Source organism: Mandrillus leucophaeus, unplaced genomic scaffold (assembly GCF_000951045.1).
Source record: "Mandrillus leucophaeus isolate KB7577 unplaced genomic scaffold, Mleu.le_1.0 Scaffold296, whole genome shotgun sequence".
In the NCBI taxonomy this organism is placed as follows: Eukaryota; Metazoa; Chordata; class Mammalia; order Primates; family Cercopithecidae; genus Mandrillus; species Mandrillus leucophaeus.
In genome coordinates this window covers 261,655-281,159 of record NW_012103098.1, presented here as the reverse complement: position 1 = coordinate 281,159, position 19,505 = coordinate 261,655, and the positions used below count along the sequence as shown (strand labels likewise).

At 40.8% G+C, this 19,505-nt stretch overlaps 1 protein-coding gene across 1 annotated transcript in view; it reads left to right on the top strand.

The window, feature by feature from the left end:
* The window catches only part of CACNA2D3 (calcium channel, voltage-dependent, alpha 2/delta subunit 3), an 801,189-nt gene that overhangs the window by 543,406 nt on the left and 238,278 nt on the right, over positions 1 to 19,505 (top strand). The window contains exon 13 of the mRNA XM_011986171.1: positions 903 to 920. Coding sequence (XP_011841561.1) covers positions 903 to 920 — 18 coding nt within the window. The remainder of the gene's footprint in view (positions 1 to 902; positions 921 to 19,505) is intronic.

Sequence of the window (19,505 nt, the reverse complement as noted above, 5' to 3'; positions counted from 1 at the left end):
TGCTATAATGGCAGTCATAATACTGTGGCGTTAAACCATAGCCTAATACTCTCAACACAGAAATATAGACAAATACATCTCGTAAATGTTCATCTTTTTCCACATACCTATTAATTTCAGTTCCTTGCCTGTGCCACTGGGAAAGCTGTTATGTCTTATTTTATGGACTGACTGACTGTCTTTTCCTTGTTCTTAGAACATCAGCTTTACTTTAAATGCACAAATGCTTGTGCATACTCCCTTAACCACCAATAAAGGGAACAGTTAATGTGCTACAAAGCAAGAAAAATTGACTTTAAAAACAAGCATTTTTCTAACAGTCTTACCTTTATATACAGCAGGGTTTCTCAACTTTGGCACTATGGATATATGGGCTGGGCAATTTCTTTTTGTTGGGGACTGTCCTGTGCATTGTAAGATGTTCCACAGTATCCCTTGGCCTCTACCCTCTAGAAGCCAACAGCTCTCACTCCCTTCCCTTTCACCCCCTAGTTGTGACCACCCCAAATGTCTCCAGATAGCCCTCGTCCAGTTGAAAACTGCTGGTTAAAGGAAGAAGGAACTGGGTCATGGAATTGTGCCCTTTGGATCACTGGACAGAAGAGCCTCAGTTCCAGCTTTATAGGAACTTATCAGCTGCTTTGGATGTGGTGATTCCCAAAACACATGCTGGAAAGCTCATAGATTAACTGTTGATACCACAAATTCAGAAAGCAGTTCAAATAATCAGCACTGTAGTTTTGTTGTGAAAAATAACTTGCTTTACCTCTATTTCACTCATCTCCCCATTTTGGTTCCTCTATTTGCAAATGGCAACAAAATGAAGTTTTACCATTAATCTTAATTACTTATATAATGATCAACTTTTTTCTTTTTTGTTTTGTTTTGTTTTCCCCCTTCAGCTCCCTCAGGCACAAAAGGTAAATTCTCTTCTGTCACATTCCAGTCACCCCCAGACTCACAAGTCATGCATGCCTCCATGGTGTTGTACATTTGGCACTGTTAATGACCAGTGAAATGGTTTTCTTCCACAGCTTCAGAAACCTGAAGTTGGGCAGGAACAGAGAGGCCAGCAGACTCAGTTGTCCACTGCTCCTTTGCTGAGTTACTTCCTCCAAAGGACCCTATGGTGGCCAGTGATTGGGAGATGAATCCATGCCCAACTGTTTCTCTAAGAATTATCAAATAATAGGTCAATAATAAGTTTGGTGCATTCCTTCCAACATAGCATTCCAGGCCTTCTCTGAGATAATTTTTAGGGACACAAATAATGTGAGTAATTTGTAAGGCATGGTAACCAAGTTTAAATTCGGGGCTCCTAAGCCAAATCTCTGAAAACTCTTCTTGGATTTTATTAATTATAAAAATCAGCAGCTCCTTTGCTGGCCTCATCATCCCAGAGACCATTAGAGCAGATTTCTTGCCAATGGCCAGACCCTTTCACTGGTCTTCATTGTCTGAGATGATCTAGTTCCACCATCTAGAATGTTCTCTGTCCAGAAAGACTCCATGTGGTTGCAGGGATGGCTTTGCTGTGTCACCCTCGTAGCATGTCATCGTATCCTAAGGACATTTATGGCATAAAATATGTCACTCAGTGCCTGCTGCATTGTTCTTGTGTGTTTCACAAACATAAGCAAGACTTCTGGAAGACACAGCAAGTTCTGGGGGCCAGATGTTGTGTTTCAAGAGTTAAGGTAGGGCGTCACCCTGAAATTTAAACAGCATCTCCTAAGCTCTCCAGTTTAGAGCAAAGATGATTTGGTTCCTTCTCATTGAGAGAGAGCACAACTGCTCTACTGAAGACAGTCTGTTCAGACCATATGGACAACCAGAGGCCTCGAAATCATTACACAATTACTCAAATATATTTGAGGTATTTAAACAAGGCAAGACATGCTAGTGTGTGACTTGGCTTGGGGTAATGTTTGATTACACTTCAATGCCATCACAAAAGGACTGAACACTTCATTAAAAGTTAAAGTATTCAAGGCTCACAACAGCTTCCAGGGTAAATAAATGGTCAGAATTCCAGATTGTTTGGAAGGCTCAATGTCTTTGATAGGACATGCTTTCTTAATTACCTACATTTGAATTTTTTTGATAGAAAGACTTCACAAATTCTGTGCCTAAAAATGGACCAGCTTCCACGTATTGACATTTATTCATCAAATTTCCACCAATGCATATACAAAGTATTCCTGTTATAGAAAAACTTCATGAATTGGAGGTGCCATCAGCCATAGAATTTTATTTTATTTTATTTTATTTTTTGAGACAGAGTCTCTCTGTGTCACCCAGGCTGGAGTGCAATGGTGCGATCTCAGCTCACTGCAACCTCCACCTCCCAGGTTCAAGCAATTCTCCTTCCTCAGCCTCCCGAATAGCTGGGACTACAGACGTGCACCACCGCACGTGGCTTATTTTTGTATTTTTAGTAGAGACAGGGTTTCGCCATGTTGGCCAGGCTGATCTTGAACTCCTGACCTCAGGTGATCTGCCCGCCTCAGCCTCAAAATGCTGGGATTACAGGCATGAGCCACCGTGCCCAGCCAGCCATAGAATTTTAAAACGAAGTTCAAAACAAAGCAACACAGAATATAGAAGAACAAGTGTTGCTGGGCTATGTAATTCTTCAATAGCAGTCACTTCATTGCATTAGCTTCTTCTGTCATCATGTATTGACTCACATCATATGCCCTGCAAAATGGAACATTTTATTGTGGTCATATAAAGTCCAGAGTCAAGGAAGATGCCTCAGCTGGCTTCTAATTTTTTTCCCTGTCTCTGAATGATGTCAGACATCCCAAGCGACTTGTTGTGTAGCCCTATGTGAAAAGGAATAGCTTTGCCTTCTTTTCCTATCATGGCTAGAAATTGTCTTTTTTCTGTTAAAATAGAGAAAGGCACTTACCTTACAAAATATTAAGAGATCTATGCGACATGGTTTCAGAATCCTTTGGGGGTAGTTTCTGGGAAATTCAGCTCTTTGAAGAAGGAGTTTGAAAATAAACCTCAGGTATCTAGGCTGGAGGGTAAGAGGAGTTGAGGGAGAGGTGCACCACAGGTTGAAGGCATCCTCCCGAAGCCTGCAAGGCTTCACCTGGTGATGTACTAGCATCCCTGCCCCCAACTCTCCTTCCCACTCCTTCCCCAGTATTACCTTAGTGACACTTGCAGAGGCCTTTGCTAGAAGAATGAGGTTCTTGCAAATGTCAACTTTCCTTAGATATACCGTCTTGCTGCTTGACCCGCAAAGGAATGTGGTGGTTCCATTTTAGCCTTCATCCACTTGTTACCATGGGTGAGTTACTTAACCTCTCTAAGCCTACATGTTTTTATTTATTTAAGGAGAATGATAAACTAACTTTCCACTTTTGTTTTGAAAGTTACTTCTCTTACCTGTTCCTCGCACAGAGCCTAGCATATGCTAGACCCTCAAAATGTAGAGTTCTCATTACCACTTGGCTTAACTTGACCCCTGGTGCTTCAGAGCACATCAAGAGAACAGTCATATGTGAGGGGTGGTCTGGGACCTCTGCCCAGTGTTTTGTGATTCTGACTCAAGCCTAATGAATAACTGGGAGAGGGCAAAAGAGCCCAACAGGTATGGGTGCTACCCCCATTTCATTAGAAACTCTGTGGTTGGGCCAGGTACGGTGGCACACACCTGTAATCCTAGCACTTTGGGAGACTGAGGCAGGTGGATCACGAGGTCAGGAGATCGAGACCATCCTGGCCAACATGGTGAAACCCCATCTCTACTAAAAATACAAAAATTAGCTGGGCATGGTGGCACACACCTATAGTTCCAGCTACTCGAGAGGCTGAGGCAGGAGAATTGCTTGAACCTGGGAGGCGGAGGTTGCAGTGAGCCAAGATCACACCATAGCACTCCAGCCTGGTGACAGGGTAAGACTCCACCTCAAAACAACAAGAACAAAACTCTGTGCTTGAACTGACTGCACCTTCTTCATGTAGTCAGAAAGAAATGGAGATTGGTCTTGAAACCCCAACAAAGCAAAAACATGTAGGGAGAATTGTTTTGAGAGGTTTCTTCCTAATGCCTTTGACGTTACCCATAGATTTCACCCATCTGTGGCCATGATTCTAATGAGCTCTTTCCAAACCCCTGAGTTTGTTGTTCCAGGGGTGAAAGAGAGGCACCCCCAGCCGCTACAGCTTTGGCCTACTTTTCACATGAGGTCATGAGCGCATACATTGGACCATATGGTGTCTGCATTTGTGCTGTGTTTTTGTTGGAGTCTGACTTTGTATCATCTGCAACTATTTTCTCTATAAATATTTTAAATAGTTATGTCTCTGTAAACATACTTATTTTAATCTCTTGGCTGATCTGCAACTAAAAATGTCCCATTTGGATGTCCCTCTTATGTGTGGCAGCCATTAAATGACTGTTGTCTGTAAGTTATGGTTTTCATGATTCTAATATTTTGAGGGTCTTCCAAAACTTCTCTTCTAGTGCTTTATGACAATGTTTTAGAACAACAATTTGAAAAAATATATATTATTTTTTCTATGATTCTTAAGCATCTCCAAGATAATTCCTAGACTCTATAAATTTCAAGCCTTGATATAAAATTGGAGTGGCACTAACTGGTGATGAACCTGATAAATATTAAATATTTTTCCCAAATATGGAGGCAGTGTCCTGAAGTTTTGGCTAAAAAAAAATGTAGCAATACAGATGCAGCACTTTCAAGGCATCACAAATTCATTCTTCTGGGTAGAAATTGGACCAGTTTCTCTGGTGGATTGATTGTCCCTAAATTCAGCAGTGAAGAGAGGTCTATGTGTAAAAAGGTCTGCCTTTTTAAAATTCTTCTTTACTTCTACAAAAATGTCCAAGAGATCTGATTTTATGATAATAACATAGCGGAATTACCCAAAGCCATTTACAAATGTATGTTCAGTGGTAATGCTATTGAACAAAGTCGTCCATTTTTCTAGCTGCATTTTTCTTCACATAGGTTCCGTCTGTAGAAGCTAAACATCAGTTATTCGCTGCAGGGTTAATTTAATCAATATAGGTTTAATCAACGTACAGTGGGCCTTGAATGTTTAAAGTCAAAAATACTCCTCGGGGAATTCCAAATGTGCCTTTTTATGTGGATGAACATGTCCAGACCCTGGTACCCTTTCCCTTCATTTTCTGCTGCATCCACACAATTTAGGAATTTACCAAAGACCATTTCTTAAAGGTTTCCTAGGTGCTCTATGTCTTTCCTGACACCATATTAGTTAATATCAGCCTGAGAATTTTGAGTAGGCATAAGCATTTTTCACAAAACCATAGTTAAAGCAAACCACATCTCTAATCCTGTTTGGAACAGCAATTGATGCATTCAGGGCTGCGCAGTATGGCAAAATGATCCCTATTTAACAGCCCGACGGCGTGTTTTGTTTCCTGTTAGGAATAGCTTAACTTGCCTCCTTGAACAAACACAGCAGGGTTCAAGATCTGTTGTTCTATGCCTGCTGTGATATTCTGTGCTGCTTAACTTGTATGAGGACTCAGGAGTGCATAAATTAGCTTCTCAAATGGAGGTCGATTTTTGGTCTTTCTTTCAGGATGGAACTGTTTTATTAATTTCTCCCCCTGAGTGCAAATGGCATCCTGAATCTATTTGCATTTTCTTTGTTTCCTTGTTTATATTATATTTTGAAGGAATAAATGGAAGCATTCATTTTTCTAGAGTCTCTTTCTTTCTTTCTTTCTTTCTTTCTTTCTTTCTTTCTTTCTTTCTTTCTTTCTTTCTTTCTTTCTTTCTTTCTTTCTTTCTTTCTTTTCTCTGTCTCTCTCTCTCTCTTTCTCATTCCTTAGGTACAAATTTATACAAGTAGAATTTGGCGTAGCTCTTATCTCAGGGTAATCAGATTTCAGCAATTGCGAGGCATCATTTATCATTCTTTGCCTCATTTGACTTCTATACTCTGAACAGTTGAATTAACTGTCACTGAAAATAGAAAATTGAAAGTTTGCAAAGCTGCTGTTTTTGTAGAACTGCAGGTCTAGTGATTTTAGTGTTTCATTACAGTTATATAACCATCTAAGTTGATGCAAATGAAGTACAAAACTGAGAACTGATAATGTTTACATTTGGTTCTGTTTTATGATTCATTTGCTTTTACCTGTACTTTGCTTTGCATGTAAACTATTATGTCTTGTTTTGAAAACCCTGTTTTTCTCCTTATCATTTACCATTTTATAGTATCATGTAAGGTACTTTTTATATGCATTCCCAAGCTGGGGCTGTTAAGATTGATATACTTACAGTCTGAAAAATGATAGCAGCACAATGGGCTACAGTTTAAATTACTGGATCTATTTTGTGAATAAAGCCATGGCGCTAGAAACCAGAGAGCAAGTCTAGTCACTTCAGCTTTTCCCATGGCCAGTGTGAGAGGCTCTGTGGAAATCTGAGTGATGGCATATTGCTCAACACTAACAATGGTTATATAACTGAGTATTTTGTTTTCTGCCGTGGTTCTGTATGAGTGTGTCTGTGGCAACCCAGACAGGCTGCTCTGCTGCTGAGGAAGGAGGTGAACTTTGCAAGTGTACCCATGTGAGTCTTGGCTGACCCCTTTTCCATGGCCCTGTCCAACTTTGCACTTGAGACCATAAATAAATGAATGCAAGACCCTCAGATTCAAAACGCTTGGCTTCCTAATGGCAGGATAGCCAGCAGGGCAGCACATAGGCACTCCAGCCAAAGCTACGTGTGGGTTCCTGGGGGGCCATGGAGCTCCGTTTGGAAGCAAGATGCTATTTGCATTTCTTTCTTCTTTCTTTCTTTCTTTCTTTCTTTTTTTTTTTTTTTTTTTGAGACAGAGATTTGATCTTATTGCCCGCGCTGGAATGCAATTGCGTGATCTCGGCTCACTGCATCCTCTGCCTCCCGGGTTCAAGTGATTCTCTTGCCTCTGCCTCCCGAGTAGCTGGGATTATAGGCACCTGTCGCCATGCCCAGCTAGTTTTTATATTTTTAGTGGAGACAGAGTTTCATCATATTGGCCAGGCTGATCTCCTAACCTCAGGTGATCCACCCGCCTCAGCCTCCCAAAGTGCTGGGATTTCAGGTATCAGCCACCGTGCCTGGCCTGCTATTTGCATTTCTTATTGAAAAGAAATACTCTGTTCATGTCAAACAACCTCATAGTGTGTGTCTACTTGTGTGTGAAGGGAAAAATCAGGGTTTACTCCATTTTCAAATTTATTTGAACATTTGTAGTGTTTATGTACTATTTTTATGCTTCATATACTATTTTTCCTGATTATTCAGGGAAAAAAACAAAGTAAAAACAAAAGATTCCATTTTATTATTAACTTTTTTAAAAGTTTTTTTAGCTTTTACACTTTTATGCATGAAAATTGATAAAAGCCTTCAATAAAACATTACCACTACATACCAATAACTTGCACACTTTCAGCCTTTGACTCAATAACCTTCTTTTGCAGAATCTAGCCTAAATTGGTCAGTGACTTGCAATTTTATTTGTAATGAGGAAAAGAAGAGCTAAAATACCTGAAATGAGAAAATGGTTGAAAAAGTCACTGAACTTCCCAAAAGATAGAATATTAAGAAGCCATAAACAAAATCATAGTTCAAAAGGATATTTAATAATGTGAGAAAATACGTTATTTTAAAATCAGAGTGTAAAATTTTATGTACATTATGCTCCTGTTGTGTGTGTGCGTGTGTGTGTACAAACAGATGTACAAAACTCTATTGGAAAGAAATGCATAGCCATCTTTAATAGTGGCTATTTCCTAGTGTTAGGATAACAAATATTTATTTTGTTTTCTTAATACATTTTTGCATATTTCAAATTCTGTATGATAAGCATATATTATTTTTATAAGTAAATGATTATATTTGTAGTCATGAACTAATTGTATTACTCATAAATACACTAAATGAAATAGACTACCAAGAGTTAACCTAACAGTTGTCTGCTAAGCCCAGCTCTCCCAAGAAATAAACAAATGAAAAAGTGGGAAACCCAAACTCTGTTGTAAAAATACACATACATAACATGCATCGATTCTTGGTACACACAGCTATAATCAGAAGGACAAAAGTTTATAAACAGTAGGTTGTCTTACGTGGGACAAGTCTAAAAGTACCTTTGTTTATCAATAATCCTTATTTTCTTCCAAAGGTGATCTACCAATCTTTCTACCAATCTTTAATCAAAGGCTCAGTCCATGTCAGATGCTTAGAGCGACATTGATCTGAGCATGGAAAATCCACAAAAAATGGCAGGTATGTGGTTAAACCATGGAGGTCACCCACCCTACCTGAGCCTCAATTGGTAGGTGTTGCCTATCCTCCTCACACCTCTGGTTGGGGGAAGGGCTACCTTGGTTTAAAAATGGAAAAAATGAAGCAGGGTGAAAATGACATCTGCCCAATTTGCTCTTTGGGGACTGTTGTACCAGGTTGTGTGACCTCTGGTATTGCACTCATCATTGCAGAAGGGATGCATTCCACTCCTACAGGTGAGGCAAAGGAGCCCATTGCTCTTAAGACTAACTTGAGTCAGCTGGACATGGAATGGAGGCCCCACCTGCCAGTTCTCATTGGTAACCTTGGACCAGGGTACCATCGTCCTGAGCCTTGGTTTTTCTTGTTTTACTGGGGTACAGACACGTCCGTTACGGGATTTTCCTGAGAGTACAGGAACAGCACCTGCTCAGGGCCCATCCATCCACACCCCGTGCTCAATGAGAGGTAGTGTTGGCCATGGTAGGGACAGTAATATTATTAATAATGCTAGCAGCATTACACCTTGTTTAATACAGACACATTTGATAAAGTAAAAGCAGAAATGGTTTCTTTAAAAAATAGGCAAAAAGAACTTGGTGTTAGGTTGAAAACCAAAAATTGATTTTACAGTTCCTTACATCTCAATGCTTTCTAGTTTCACACTTAATTTTTAGTGTCTTAGAAATCCAGTGTCTTCTTTCAAAAATTCTCATTTATTTAAATACGTGAGTGTTTTCTATTTATTTAAATCAAGCACAGTTATAAAGTATGACTCTCTTAAGGTGCTAAAACAATACAAACTGTACTCACAACATTGCTACAATGAAACTGCCTTTTCTTTTGAATATTAAGGAAACATCTGAATAAAAACAATAAAATATTAAAAGTTGTTTTCATCTCAGTTGTTCTTACATCCCCAAAGATATAAAAATACCCTTCTTCCTTCTACATAGAAGAGAAGGCAGAGGATTGAGGAAAGTTATTTCATAAAGCCCTTTGAATTGGGATACCATGATATTAATGTCAACATTACCAATATTTAGCCTGGGTGGTCTTGAAGAGGACATCACAGGACACTCAGTGTTCTGTTTCCTTGCTTCTAGATACAATTCTGTAGGTCATTTTTATTGACACAAAGTTGATCTTGAACTCAATGAGTTGGATTTTCATTTTGGGGTCTCTTCCGTATTTCTTGGTAGATTTAGAACACCTGTATCCATCACTTGACACACGGGGTGTTTCCTGAAATCAACAATGCATGAATCTACACTTTACGGCCAAGGCATTGGAAGAGGCCAGCTAAAGAACAAGTTAAAGGACAGCTGCCAGTGTCTTAATGAGATAAAGAATTAAGCAACCCAGGAAATAAACATATTTTATTTTCTGATTGCATTAGAGAAAGATGACACAAGAACACCATTTTAACACTGAGGTAAATCAGATTCAATACAATTTAGTTACTAATTTGAAAACCAAATCTGTGTAAAATATAATAAATCAAATCTGTATCAAATCAATGTCAAATCATCATCAGTGATTTTAATCTGACTTTATTAGTTCTCATAGGAAGGGATTTCCTGTGTGGAAGATATACTAGATTAATACGATGAGTTACTCAAGAGAAAACACGCATACCATGCATGCGTATGCATAGCTTTTCTTTACGTTTTGGCAAAATTTTTTTGACAAATCTAATTTTCTGACAAAATTTGTCTACCTGTATTGTTTGTGCACATTAAAACTAAAAAAATTAATTATTTTAATGAAGAAACTGCCTTTCAGTTTTTCGTAGTAAATTGAGCCACATATTTAATGGTCTGGTCATGTTCGACTGCCTGATGCTTTTTCCAGTCATGTTATTCACTGGTCACATCCCCAATTAATGGATATATATCCATTACAAACCCAAATGTAGCCCACTTCCATGAGAACTGAAGGAATGGCTCCGGACACACTGCCAGACATCTCATGCCAAAGGATTCAACTGAAATGACCCTCTGGGGTAAACTGGAGCAGTTGTGCAATCCTGTACATCAGTGCTACCAAGAAGTTAAAAAACAAAAAGTTAGATGTTTATCCCTTCAAATTAACTAGAAGGATTTTGGAAAACCCAACCAAGTTTCATGAGGTAGAAAATGTCAAGCAAAGACTAATGCCATGGTATGGATTTTCTTTTTCCAGAAATGACTCACGAAATTGAACCACTTGCTGAATCATGAGCCCTGTATGCTTGGTTGGGACCCATCCATATTTGCCCAGGCCTGGAACACATTAGATGATTTACAGGCTGGGTACTTCTGAAGCATCTGTCCCTCCTTCCCAGACTCCCTTCCTCTATAACAACTTCCTTCCCAATGTGCATCCTTCCTAATCTCCTTTAATATTTATGATCATAATATAATAATTAACCACCCCCCACCCCCACCAACTGCTTTCATATTATTTAACTGTTAAAACCAAGATATTTCGATCATGGGATAAAGGAAACATGTCTTCCTATTTTGTTTATGCAGTTCAGGAGACAGATGAAGTTCAAATCTTTGGATTTCGAAAAAGCATAAGAGTTTCTCTGGCCTAGTCTGGAATGGTCTTTATGAGATTAATTGCACTTGTCAGATGTCCCAGGCACGGTGCTAGGCACTTTATGTCTATAATGCACTTAATGCTTATAAGAACTCTAAGGACTTTTCCTATTTAAAGGAGGATTTGCTTGATTGCAACCTCCTTTACTACACTTTAATCTCCTGAGGACCAAACATGGCATTTGTCTTTTCACCCCGAAACAGGAGACTGAGGGTGGAGTGGTTACTACATGGGCTCTGGCATCAGGTAGACCAAGACTCAGATCTCTATTCTGCTGTTTTCTGTACCTGGAGCAAGGTACTTTGCCTTTTTAACTCCTTCACTTGTAAAATGTGCATAGGCACTTGGAAGGTCTTTGTCAGGGTTCAATTTAAGGCTAGAAGATGCAGAACATTCACAGCAATGTTTGGTAACAAGTGACAAATGCTATTTGGCAATGGATATGGAAAGGTAGGCGTGTGGATGGATAGACAGAAGGAACGATGGAAGGATAGATCAATAAAAATGACTCAGCAAGTTTGAGTAACCTTCTCCAGCATGTTAATGCAGGTCTGTTTGCTTCCGTTTGCTTGTTACTTTTTGTCTTCTCCGTGCTGCTAAGCACATTGCAGTGTTCAACTAAGCTGTGTTTTTTTTTTTTTTTAAGTCCTTTTCCTTTATCGGTGTAACATCAGCTGGACATTGTGCACCAGCTTCTCGGCACTTCCTTACAGTCTCAGTCCAACCACATTGATATAGGCAGAATACACGAAGATATTCAGTGAAGGAGCCATGAGCAAGGAGAGGCTGTACGATGTGAAAGAGGGAGCACTAACCCCAGAGTCTTGCCTGAATTCCGATACTAATTTTCTGTGCCTTCTTTCCTCCCTGGGCCTCATTTATGAAATAAATTAATGCATAGTGTTGGAATAAATTCATGTAAGGACCATTTGCTGAGCATGTCTTGTGTACCATGCTCTGTGCTAAATGCTGTGGATGGAAAGAGGAATCTTTCCCAGCTTCTGCCCTTGGAGTTCACAGGCTCTACACAATTCCCAGTACTTCTTCCAGCCACAGTGTTCAGTGACTTTGCTTCATTAATAGTTTGCACAAATTTTGGTCCTAGATGGTATCTTTGGTTGTAGAATAAATATGATTATCTTTGTAGTGAAGTTTGAGAACATCTGGTTCTCATTTCCACTTAGTTAGGGAAGGTTTTATGGAGGAAGCAGCATTTCAGGGGGTCTTTAAACAAGGAGAAGGTTTTGTCCTAGGGCCCCAAAGCTCTGACAGTTGCCTGTGTTTTCAGGCATCTATTTGGAGGTGTCTAAACCACATTTGTGAAAATATGAACATTTGGCCACTATGGGGGGTCAATTATGTGTCATGACTCATCATAAATATTGACCAAAATCCAATGCCTCATGATAATTTTCATTGTCATTTGTCCTGGGCATTCTTGAAATAAGCAGGTTATACCCAAATAAACCAACAAAGCAGTTTCCAAGACAGCTTTCAGATATGTTAATCAGTGATATTCTCATGATTATGGCTTTATTTATATATGTTCCTGGTCAAAGGCAGTATCCTCCCTCTATCTAGATGTTTACTCATAAAACATATTCCTTGCTTAATGACATATCCTAGAATCACTGGAACAAAAGGACAGAATATCAAAATGTTCCTGAATAATAACAATTTTATGAGAAGAGGACTGTTTTTAGATTCTCATATAGATGTTCCAAGATTGTCCAGCATTATATTCACAAAGTTGTCTTCAGTTTGTTAAGAAGAGAAAGAGAACAAACAAATTCAACAATTTAGCTCATACAAGATGCAGTTAAAGTTCAAAGAAGGAAATCTGTTTACTTTTGTATTTAAACAAGTTAAAATGCAGTGAAATCTCATAGAAGAATACAGACTCTCCAAATCTCAAATGCAAGTAATAACGATTCAGTAAGAAGAGGGAAAATGTTTTGGCTAAAAGCAAAATATCTTTTATGTAGCATTCTCAAGGATTTAGTGACACATTTTACCAAGACAATCAAGTGAAAAGCAAGAGGACATGTTACTTGAAAGGTTTACTAACTTCTTATTCTTGTTTCTTATTCTTATTGTAAAGTCTCTCAAACCTCTCACAATCAGCAAACCTCAAGATTATCACTAACAGTAGTGAAAATCTAAAGAATATGAGAGTAAAATCCACAGCCAGAGTCAGATGATGTTAACATTAGCCAAGTAGGCAGTATCAATATTGTGGTCCCTTTCCAGGCATGAGATGCAATAGGATTTCCTTGCCCCACATTTCAGTGGATTTTCACCTGTGTTATTCCTCCAACGGGTGTCTGTATCTCTACTGGGGGTGTGTCTCCAGAGAAAACATCCTCCTGAACATGCCCAGTACAATCTTACTAGATTCTTTCCCTGACATGTCTGCCCAGTTGAGGATAAGAGATGTTGTGATGATGGAAAGGGGTGGGAGATTTGGGGGTGGTGGAGGTAGGTGACCATTGAAAGGTTAGGTACAGAAGACTTTTTTGGCTGGTGGAGGAGGGAAGGGTGCAGAGGTTTTGTTTGGGGAAGGTATCTAAATTGCCACATAGTCTGCTTACATTCCCTTTTCCCGATGTACGTTTCCCTGCTCTTCGCCCTGGTGCCCTCACAAGCTAATCATACAGAGAGTTGTTCTGATGGCTTTCTGTTGTCTTCCTCTCTCCTTGCCATGGAGTTTGCAAACTGCAGGACATAGGTGACATTTCTTCCCACCTTCACCCCATTAACCCTATTATGTGCTACCCAGAAAATGGCCCTTAAGAATTCCCAAGTCATTGATAAACTTAAGCTCATGGGGAGAGGCAAAGGTGCCAAGGAGTTGGTGTCCCTTTTGTTCAAGCTGCGTTTGAGAAAGTGGGTGTGAAAGAAACTCTTCTCTGCTGTGCTTGCCTGTCACATTCTCAGATTCTGCATATCTTTTCTTCTTCTTCTTCTTCTTTTTTTTTTTTTTTTTTTGAGACAGAGTTTTGCTCTATCGCCCAGGTTGGAGTGCAGTGGCGTGATATTGGCTCACTGCAACCTCTGCCTCCCGGGTTCAAGCAATTCTCTGCCTCAGAATCCCAAGTAGCCGGGATTACAGGCGCCCACCACCATGCCTGTCTAATTTTTTGTATTCTTAGTAGAGACAGGGTTTCACTGTCTTGGCCAGGCTGATCTTGAACTCCTGACCTCATGATCCACCTGCCTCAGCCTCCCAAAGTGCTGGGATTACAGGCGTGAGCCACTGCGCCCGGCCCAGATTCTGGGTATCTTAAGGAATCAGTGGTTCTCTTTTCATAATGTCTCATCTGGTTTATAGATGTGCACAGCTGTGTTTTTTCACCTCTTAGAACTACTACTTTTCTGTCAAGGCAAATGTTATTATCAGACCTAATTATTGATAACAGCCAGCCTTTGCCTCAGTTGGGTAGGTAACTAAATGGCATCAGCTGGCATTTAAATACCTTTTTTTTAGTTTCTGAGATGGAGTCTCACTCTGTTGTCCAGGTGTTGCACAATGGCGTGATCTCGGCTTGCTGCAACGGTCACCTCCTGGGCTGAAGCAGTTCTGCCTCAGCCTCCCAGAGTAGCTGGAATTACAGGAGTGCCCCACCACCATGCCCAGCTAATTTTTGTATTTTCAGTGGAGACGGGTTTTCCCCACATTGGCCAAGTTGGTCTCAAACTGCCAGCCTCAGGTGATCCGCCCGCCTTGGCCTCCCAAAGTGCTGGGATTACAGGCGTGAGTTACCGCGCCTGGCCCCTAAGATAGGTTTTTGTTGGTAAGGTCCATACTCTGGAAACGGCTTTTTGTCGTCCAGGACCTCATGCCTGCAATTTACCCTGATGGCCACTAGATGGTAGCAGTGTCTTTTCATAGAGTGCAGGTTGAGGTTCCTCACAGGTGCTGAAAGGAAGACGGCAGAAACACAGCTGCGTACTCACAAGTTATACACACACATAGAAAATATTTATGTATTATAGTATTATACATTTATATTATTTACTAACATAATCAGTATGTTGATCAATGTTAATAAAGCAAAACACTAATGTAAGAGGGGCAAAATATAGAAGAAATATGATATTTGATGAGAGTTAGTGGATTAGCTTTTGTTCTTGACTTGGAGCCAGTCCTGTATCTGAGCCGAGTTCACCATTTGTGCACAACCTTCCCTTTAAGCCCAAGCCTCCAGGGCTGAGCAGATCTGGCAGGAGGCTCCACTGAAAACCACCTGGCAGTCCTCAAAATGGGCTGCCAAGAGTGCTGTCCTTGGCTTGCTCAGATGCCTTCCAGGTCCAGCTTGCCTCCTTTCTCTGCAGCTTGGCATTCACCCCCAGAGGCTTCCAGCTGCAGGAGAAATAGAGGCTTCTGCAACCAGCCCTGGCAAGCTTTCTCTGAATAGAGATATGAAGAAGGCAACCCAAACAGCTGTCCTTCAAAGGTGGAGGCTGCCCAGGCAGCAAGCACATAGCCACAACTGCTACCCACCATGGGGATCCACTGGGGAAGCAGCCAAACTTCTACTCATTGTGAAGGCTTGACATAAAATTCTAGTGACAGTAGTCTTTTGTACCATCATAAAGAGTGGTCATTACCATCAGTATTCGGGTACTTTGCAGGTACCTAAATTTCTTCCCTTGTGGGAAAGACACGCAACCACCCATCTTGGGAATGTTGGTACCCTTTTCCCTTTGACCTTTTTGGCCTTAGAAATTTCTCCTTTGTGTGGATTGTACATGGCACTTGGGACCACCTCAGTGGGTGTCTAGAGCTGCCTAGGTCATTTATGGCCCAGATTGGCACTTCTAAGAGTCACAAATCCATTTCATGCTCATTGGAGCTAAAAGAAAAAAACTTACTGGCTCAAGCAACGCAATAATGGAAAAGGGCATTGGTGGAATTGATCTTGGGAATGAAGGCATTCAGGGATTGGTACCCTCCCGCCCTTTCCCTCTTTTTTTTCCTCCCTCCCTCTTTCTCTCTCTCTTCTCCATCATACACAGAGCATGTGCACGCTCACGTGTGCACACACACACACACACACACATTCATCTCTCCTCCTCTCTGTGGGTTTGTTTTTTTCAGTCTCATCGCCTGTGTGGCAAGGGGACATGGCTGCCAAGCTGACATTCTTATAGCCATTCACAAGGGAGAGTAGGGAGTCTTTCCCATTTGCTGCAGGTCGGAAAAAGAAAAAAACTCAGGTAGCCTAGCCTGAACTGCATGCCTAATTAATAAACTTACCAGTGCAGCTCAGGCAGAGTGTGTGTGTGCACACTTGTGTGCATGAAGTGCTCTGGTTAACACAGCTTGGGTTGGCTGTCCATCCCCACACTCAGGATGGGAGAGCTTGACTGCTAAGAAACGCTGTGGTTGGAGGGGATGAAGACGACTTTCCTAAAGGAAGCAGGTGACACCTACAGAGGAAGGAAAAGAAAGGTGCCAGGCAGTTTACAAGATGTCTACCCCTGCATTGTTCCATTTACCAATATCCTTAAGTATACAGCAATGGAACGAAATCGCTCTGCGGCAGACTACTTTCTCCTGCTTTTGTTAGACTGGCTTTCAGGAAGCGTTCTGCATCTGTCACATAAACCCTGACAGATATTGATAAACACCAGGCATTTTCGCTTTAGTTCATGTTAGACCTGGAAAAGAGAGCCTCTCTGCTTGCCGAATGAGAGCCAGCATGCCATCCCCAGCCAGTTCTTCCTCTGCCACGTTAGCTTTTCTTTCTCCCCTGGCGGACTCTAGGCTCCTTGGGGATAAGACTCACGCCTTATTTCTAGTTGTCTTTCCAGCACATGGCATGGAACCTGGCACATAGCTGATGCTCAAGGAGTGTTTATTAAGGAAATTAATGAGTAAGTGACTAGGCCAGCAGCAAAATGGATGGATTCACAAGTATTGTGTTGTTATGCTCTCTGGGGTCATGTCCTAGGGCTGGCCATGTTGCCAACTGATGCCATCAGTGGGAAACTAATCAAGCATTAAGGAGTAGGCCTGGCATGACCGCGTGGACCTTGCACATGAGTTCGAATGCATATTCATATGAGCCTACATGCATGATTAACTTGGGAAGCTGACAGGAAGCAGTCAATCTGTTGAGCAAGTTTGGGTTTTATAAACCAGATGTTCAGTATTATTATTCATCATTTCCTTTGATACCCGAACGGTCCCCATTATGTAGCATGGGAAATGAAGGATATGGAATAATATACACTTATTATACAACAGAGCACCACAGCCACAGATTTCGGAGGCCTGCTCAAAGCCTGGGCAAGTGTAAGTGCACAGCAGTTCATTTTGAGATTCCCGTTTGGACTTGAGTTAATGGGATTTTGCCCAGATGGACCATGGTGACCCCCATCTCCTGCTCCTATCCCTTGGAAAATGAATGTTGACTCTACATCTGCGTTTTTCTTGGAAGCCAGATGTATGAATCATAAGCAGTGCTCTTGCCTCAGTAGCAGCTACAGGTTGGGGGGCCACTGAAAAGCAGGGACCCCCTAGTGTGTTGGGAGACAGAGGGTTTCTGGCCCTGGTTGGCTGCATAACTTCTGCTTGGTGGTCTGGGAAAAAGAAAAAAACTTGCCATTGACTGCTATTTCCTATGGCAAGAGTATAGAATGCCTTTCAATCATAAAGTGCTTACAGTATAAATGAACTTGCAAATTGATGTGTTTCTCCAGGAAATGTTTAAGATTCACAGAGTCCAGACCTGTGGGGACTGGGAATGATGGAGCTGGTGGGTGCAGAAGAGAGTCTTAATTTTCTGCAAATGGTATTTCCGTGTTCCTGCCAGCCCTTGTTGCCATGATGATGAAGTGGTATATATAGGAAAGCCTACGGGTGAGGGTTCTGGCCAAGCCAATTCAAATTGGGGCCAGAACTACCCCTAGGAGAGGTCCATGAGATCATTGGCCCATATGTGAACTGTTGCCAGACTGAACTCACTGCATTTCCTTTGTTTACCTGGGGCTGGTTACAAATGAATGGTTTCAGTACAAATGCAATATTATGGGTTTCTTATTTAAAGTAATGATGCAGTAATTACATTTGGAATTAGCTCCTGAGTGAAGTTGATACTATATTCTGGATTAATATTTTGAAGTTAGTTTCTCATAATCTTGTCTTTGTGCCAGGACAATTACTAGTGATTTATAACTGATTTTTACTGGTTGGAGGAAAAAGGCTTCATTTCTCATTATTGTCAATGATATGTTTTGATTTCATCCATGATACATGTTGGCACTGCTTGAAATTTGATTTGAGTTGCAAAGTGGAAGTTGTCCAGGGTTATGGATCAGCTCAAATCAGTTTTCTTTATAGCATTAACAATTAATCAAGGAGTCAGAATATGGGAAGACTTCTAATTCTAAGAGAACTATTTACCGTGGGCTGGTTCTGCCTTTGAAAATGTCCTTGCAGGTTTCCAGTGGTGGCCATAGTATGCTTTGAGTATTTTAAGCAAGATGTTAGAACCATGTTCCCCAAAACTGTTATAGACTGTATATATTGGTTGACTTGGTTCATGGCAACACTAACAGTCAGCATCACCTCATAGTTAATATTTTTTGGTTGTTATATTGATGAATTAAATTTTGTTTACATATTCTTACACCCAAATTAGGATGCCCAAAATAATCACTTACATGATTAGCATGTATATTATTAGTCATGGTTCTCTAGAGATATCCTATAGAGCTAGAGATAGGCTATACAGATAAGGTGGGGAAGAATTTAGTTTAAGGAATTGGGTTACACAATTGTGGGGCTGGCAAGTCTGAAATCTGTAAGGCAGGCAGGCTGGCATGCTGGAAATTCCAACAAAAGTTTATGTTGCACTCTTGAGTTTGAAGGTGGTCTACAGGGAGAATTCCTTCTTTTGAGGGGGGCCTTGTCTTTTATTTTAAGGCCATCAATGGATTGAATGAGACCCACCCACATTATGGAGGATAATCTTCTTTACTCAAAGTCTACTGATTAAAATGTTAGTCACATCTAAAAAAACACCTTCCTAGCAACATCTGGACTGATAGTTGCTCAAACCACTGAGCACGATGGCCTTGCCAAGCTGACACATACAATTAACCATGTCACCATGAGTTCCCAGTCCTAGATAGACCAGGAGAGTCTTGCTTCGTTTTACTTGTCATGGAGGAATATAGGCCTATCTTGATATCAATGTAAAACTAATAAAAATATGGCCCCCTCCACCCCTGTTGGGATATTTTTTCCAACACCTGCCAGCTTCTCTTAGCTGTCATGATTATTGATGGAAATGAAGTGGAAAGGATTGCCCTATACCAATGCTTCTTGCATTTTAATATACATACGAATCATTAAAATAATTATGCACATTCAGAGTGTTTGGTATGGGGCCTGAGACTATTTCTAACAAGCATTTAGGTGCTACAGGTGCTGCCGTCCTGGGTACTGCATTGTAAGTAGTGACATCCCACAGCTCTCATAATCTATTAGAAGAACAAGGCAAAAGAAAGACTAAGTTTAATGACCTTTACTCAAGTGACCAGCCAGTCAATGGGGGCTTCAGATGCTTAGATTTTAGGATCTTCTCTTTATAATGCCTCTTCCCAAGGAGATTGAGG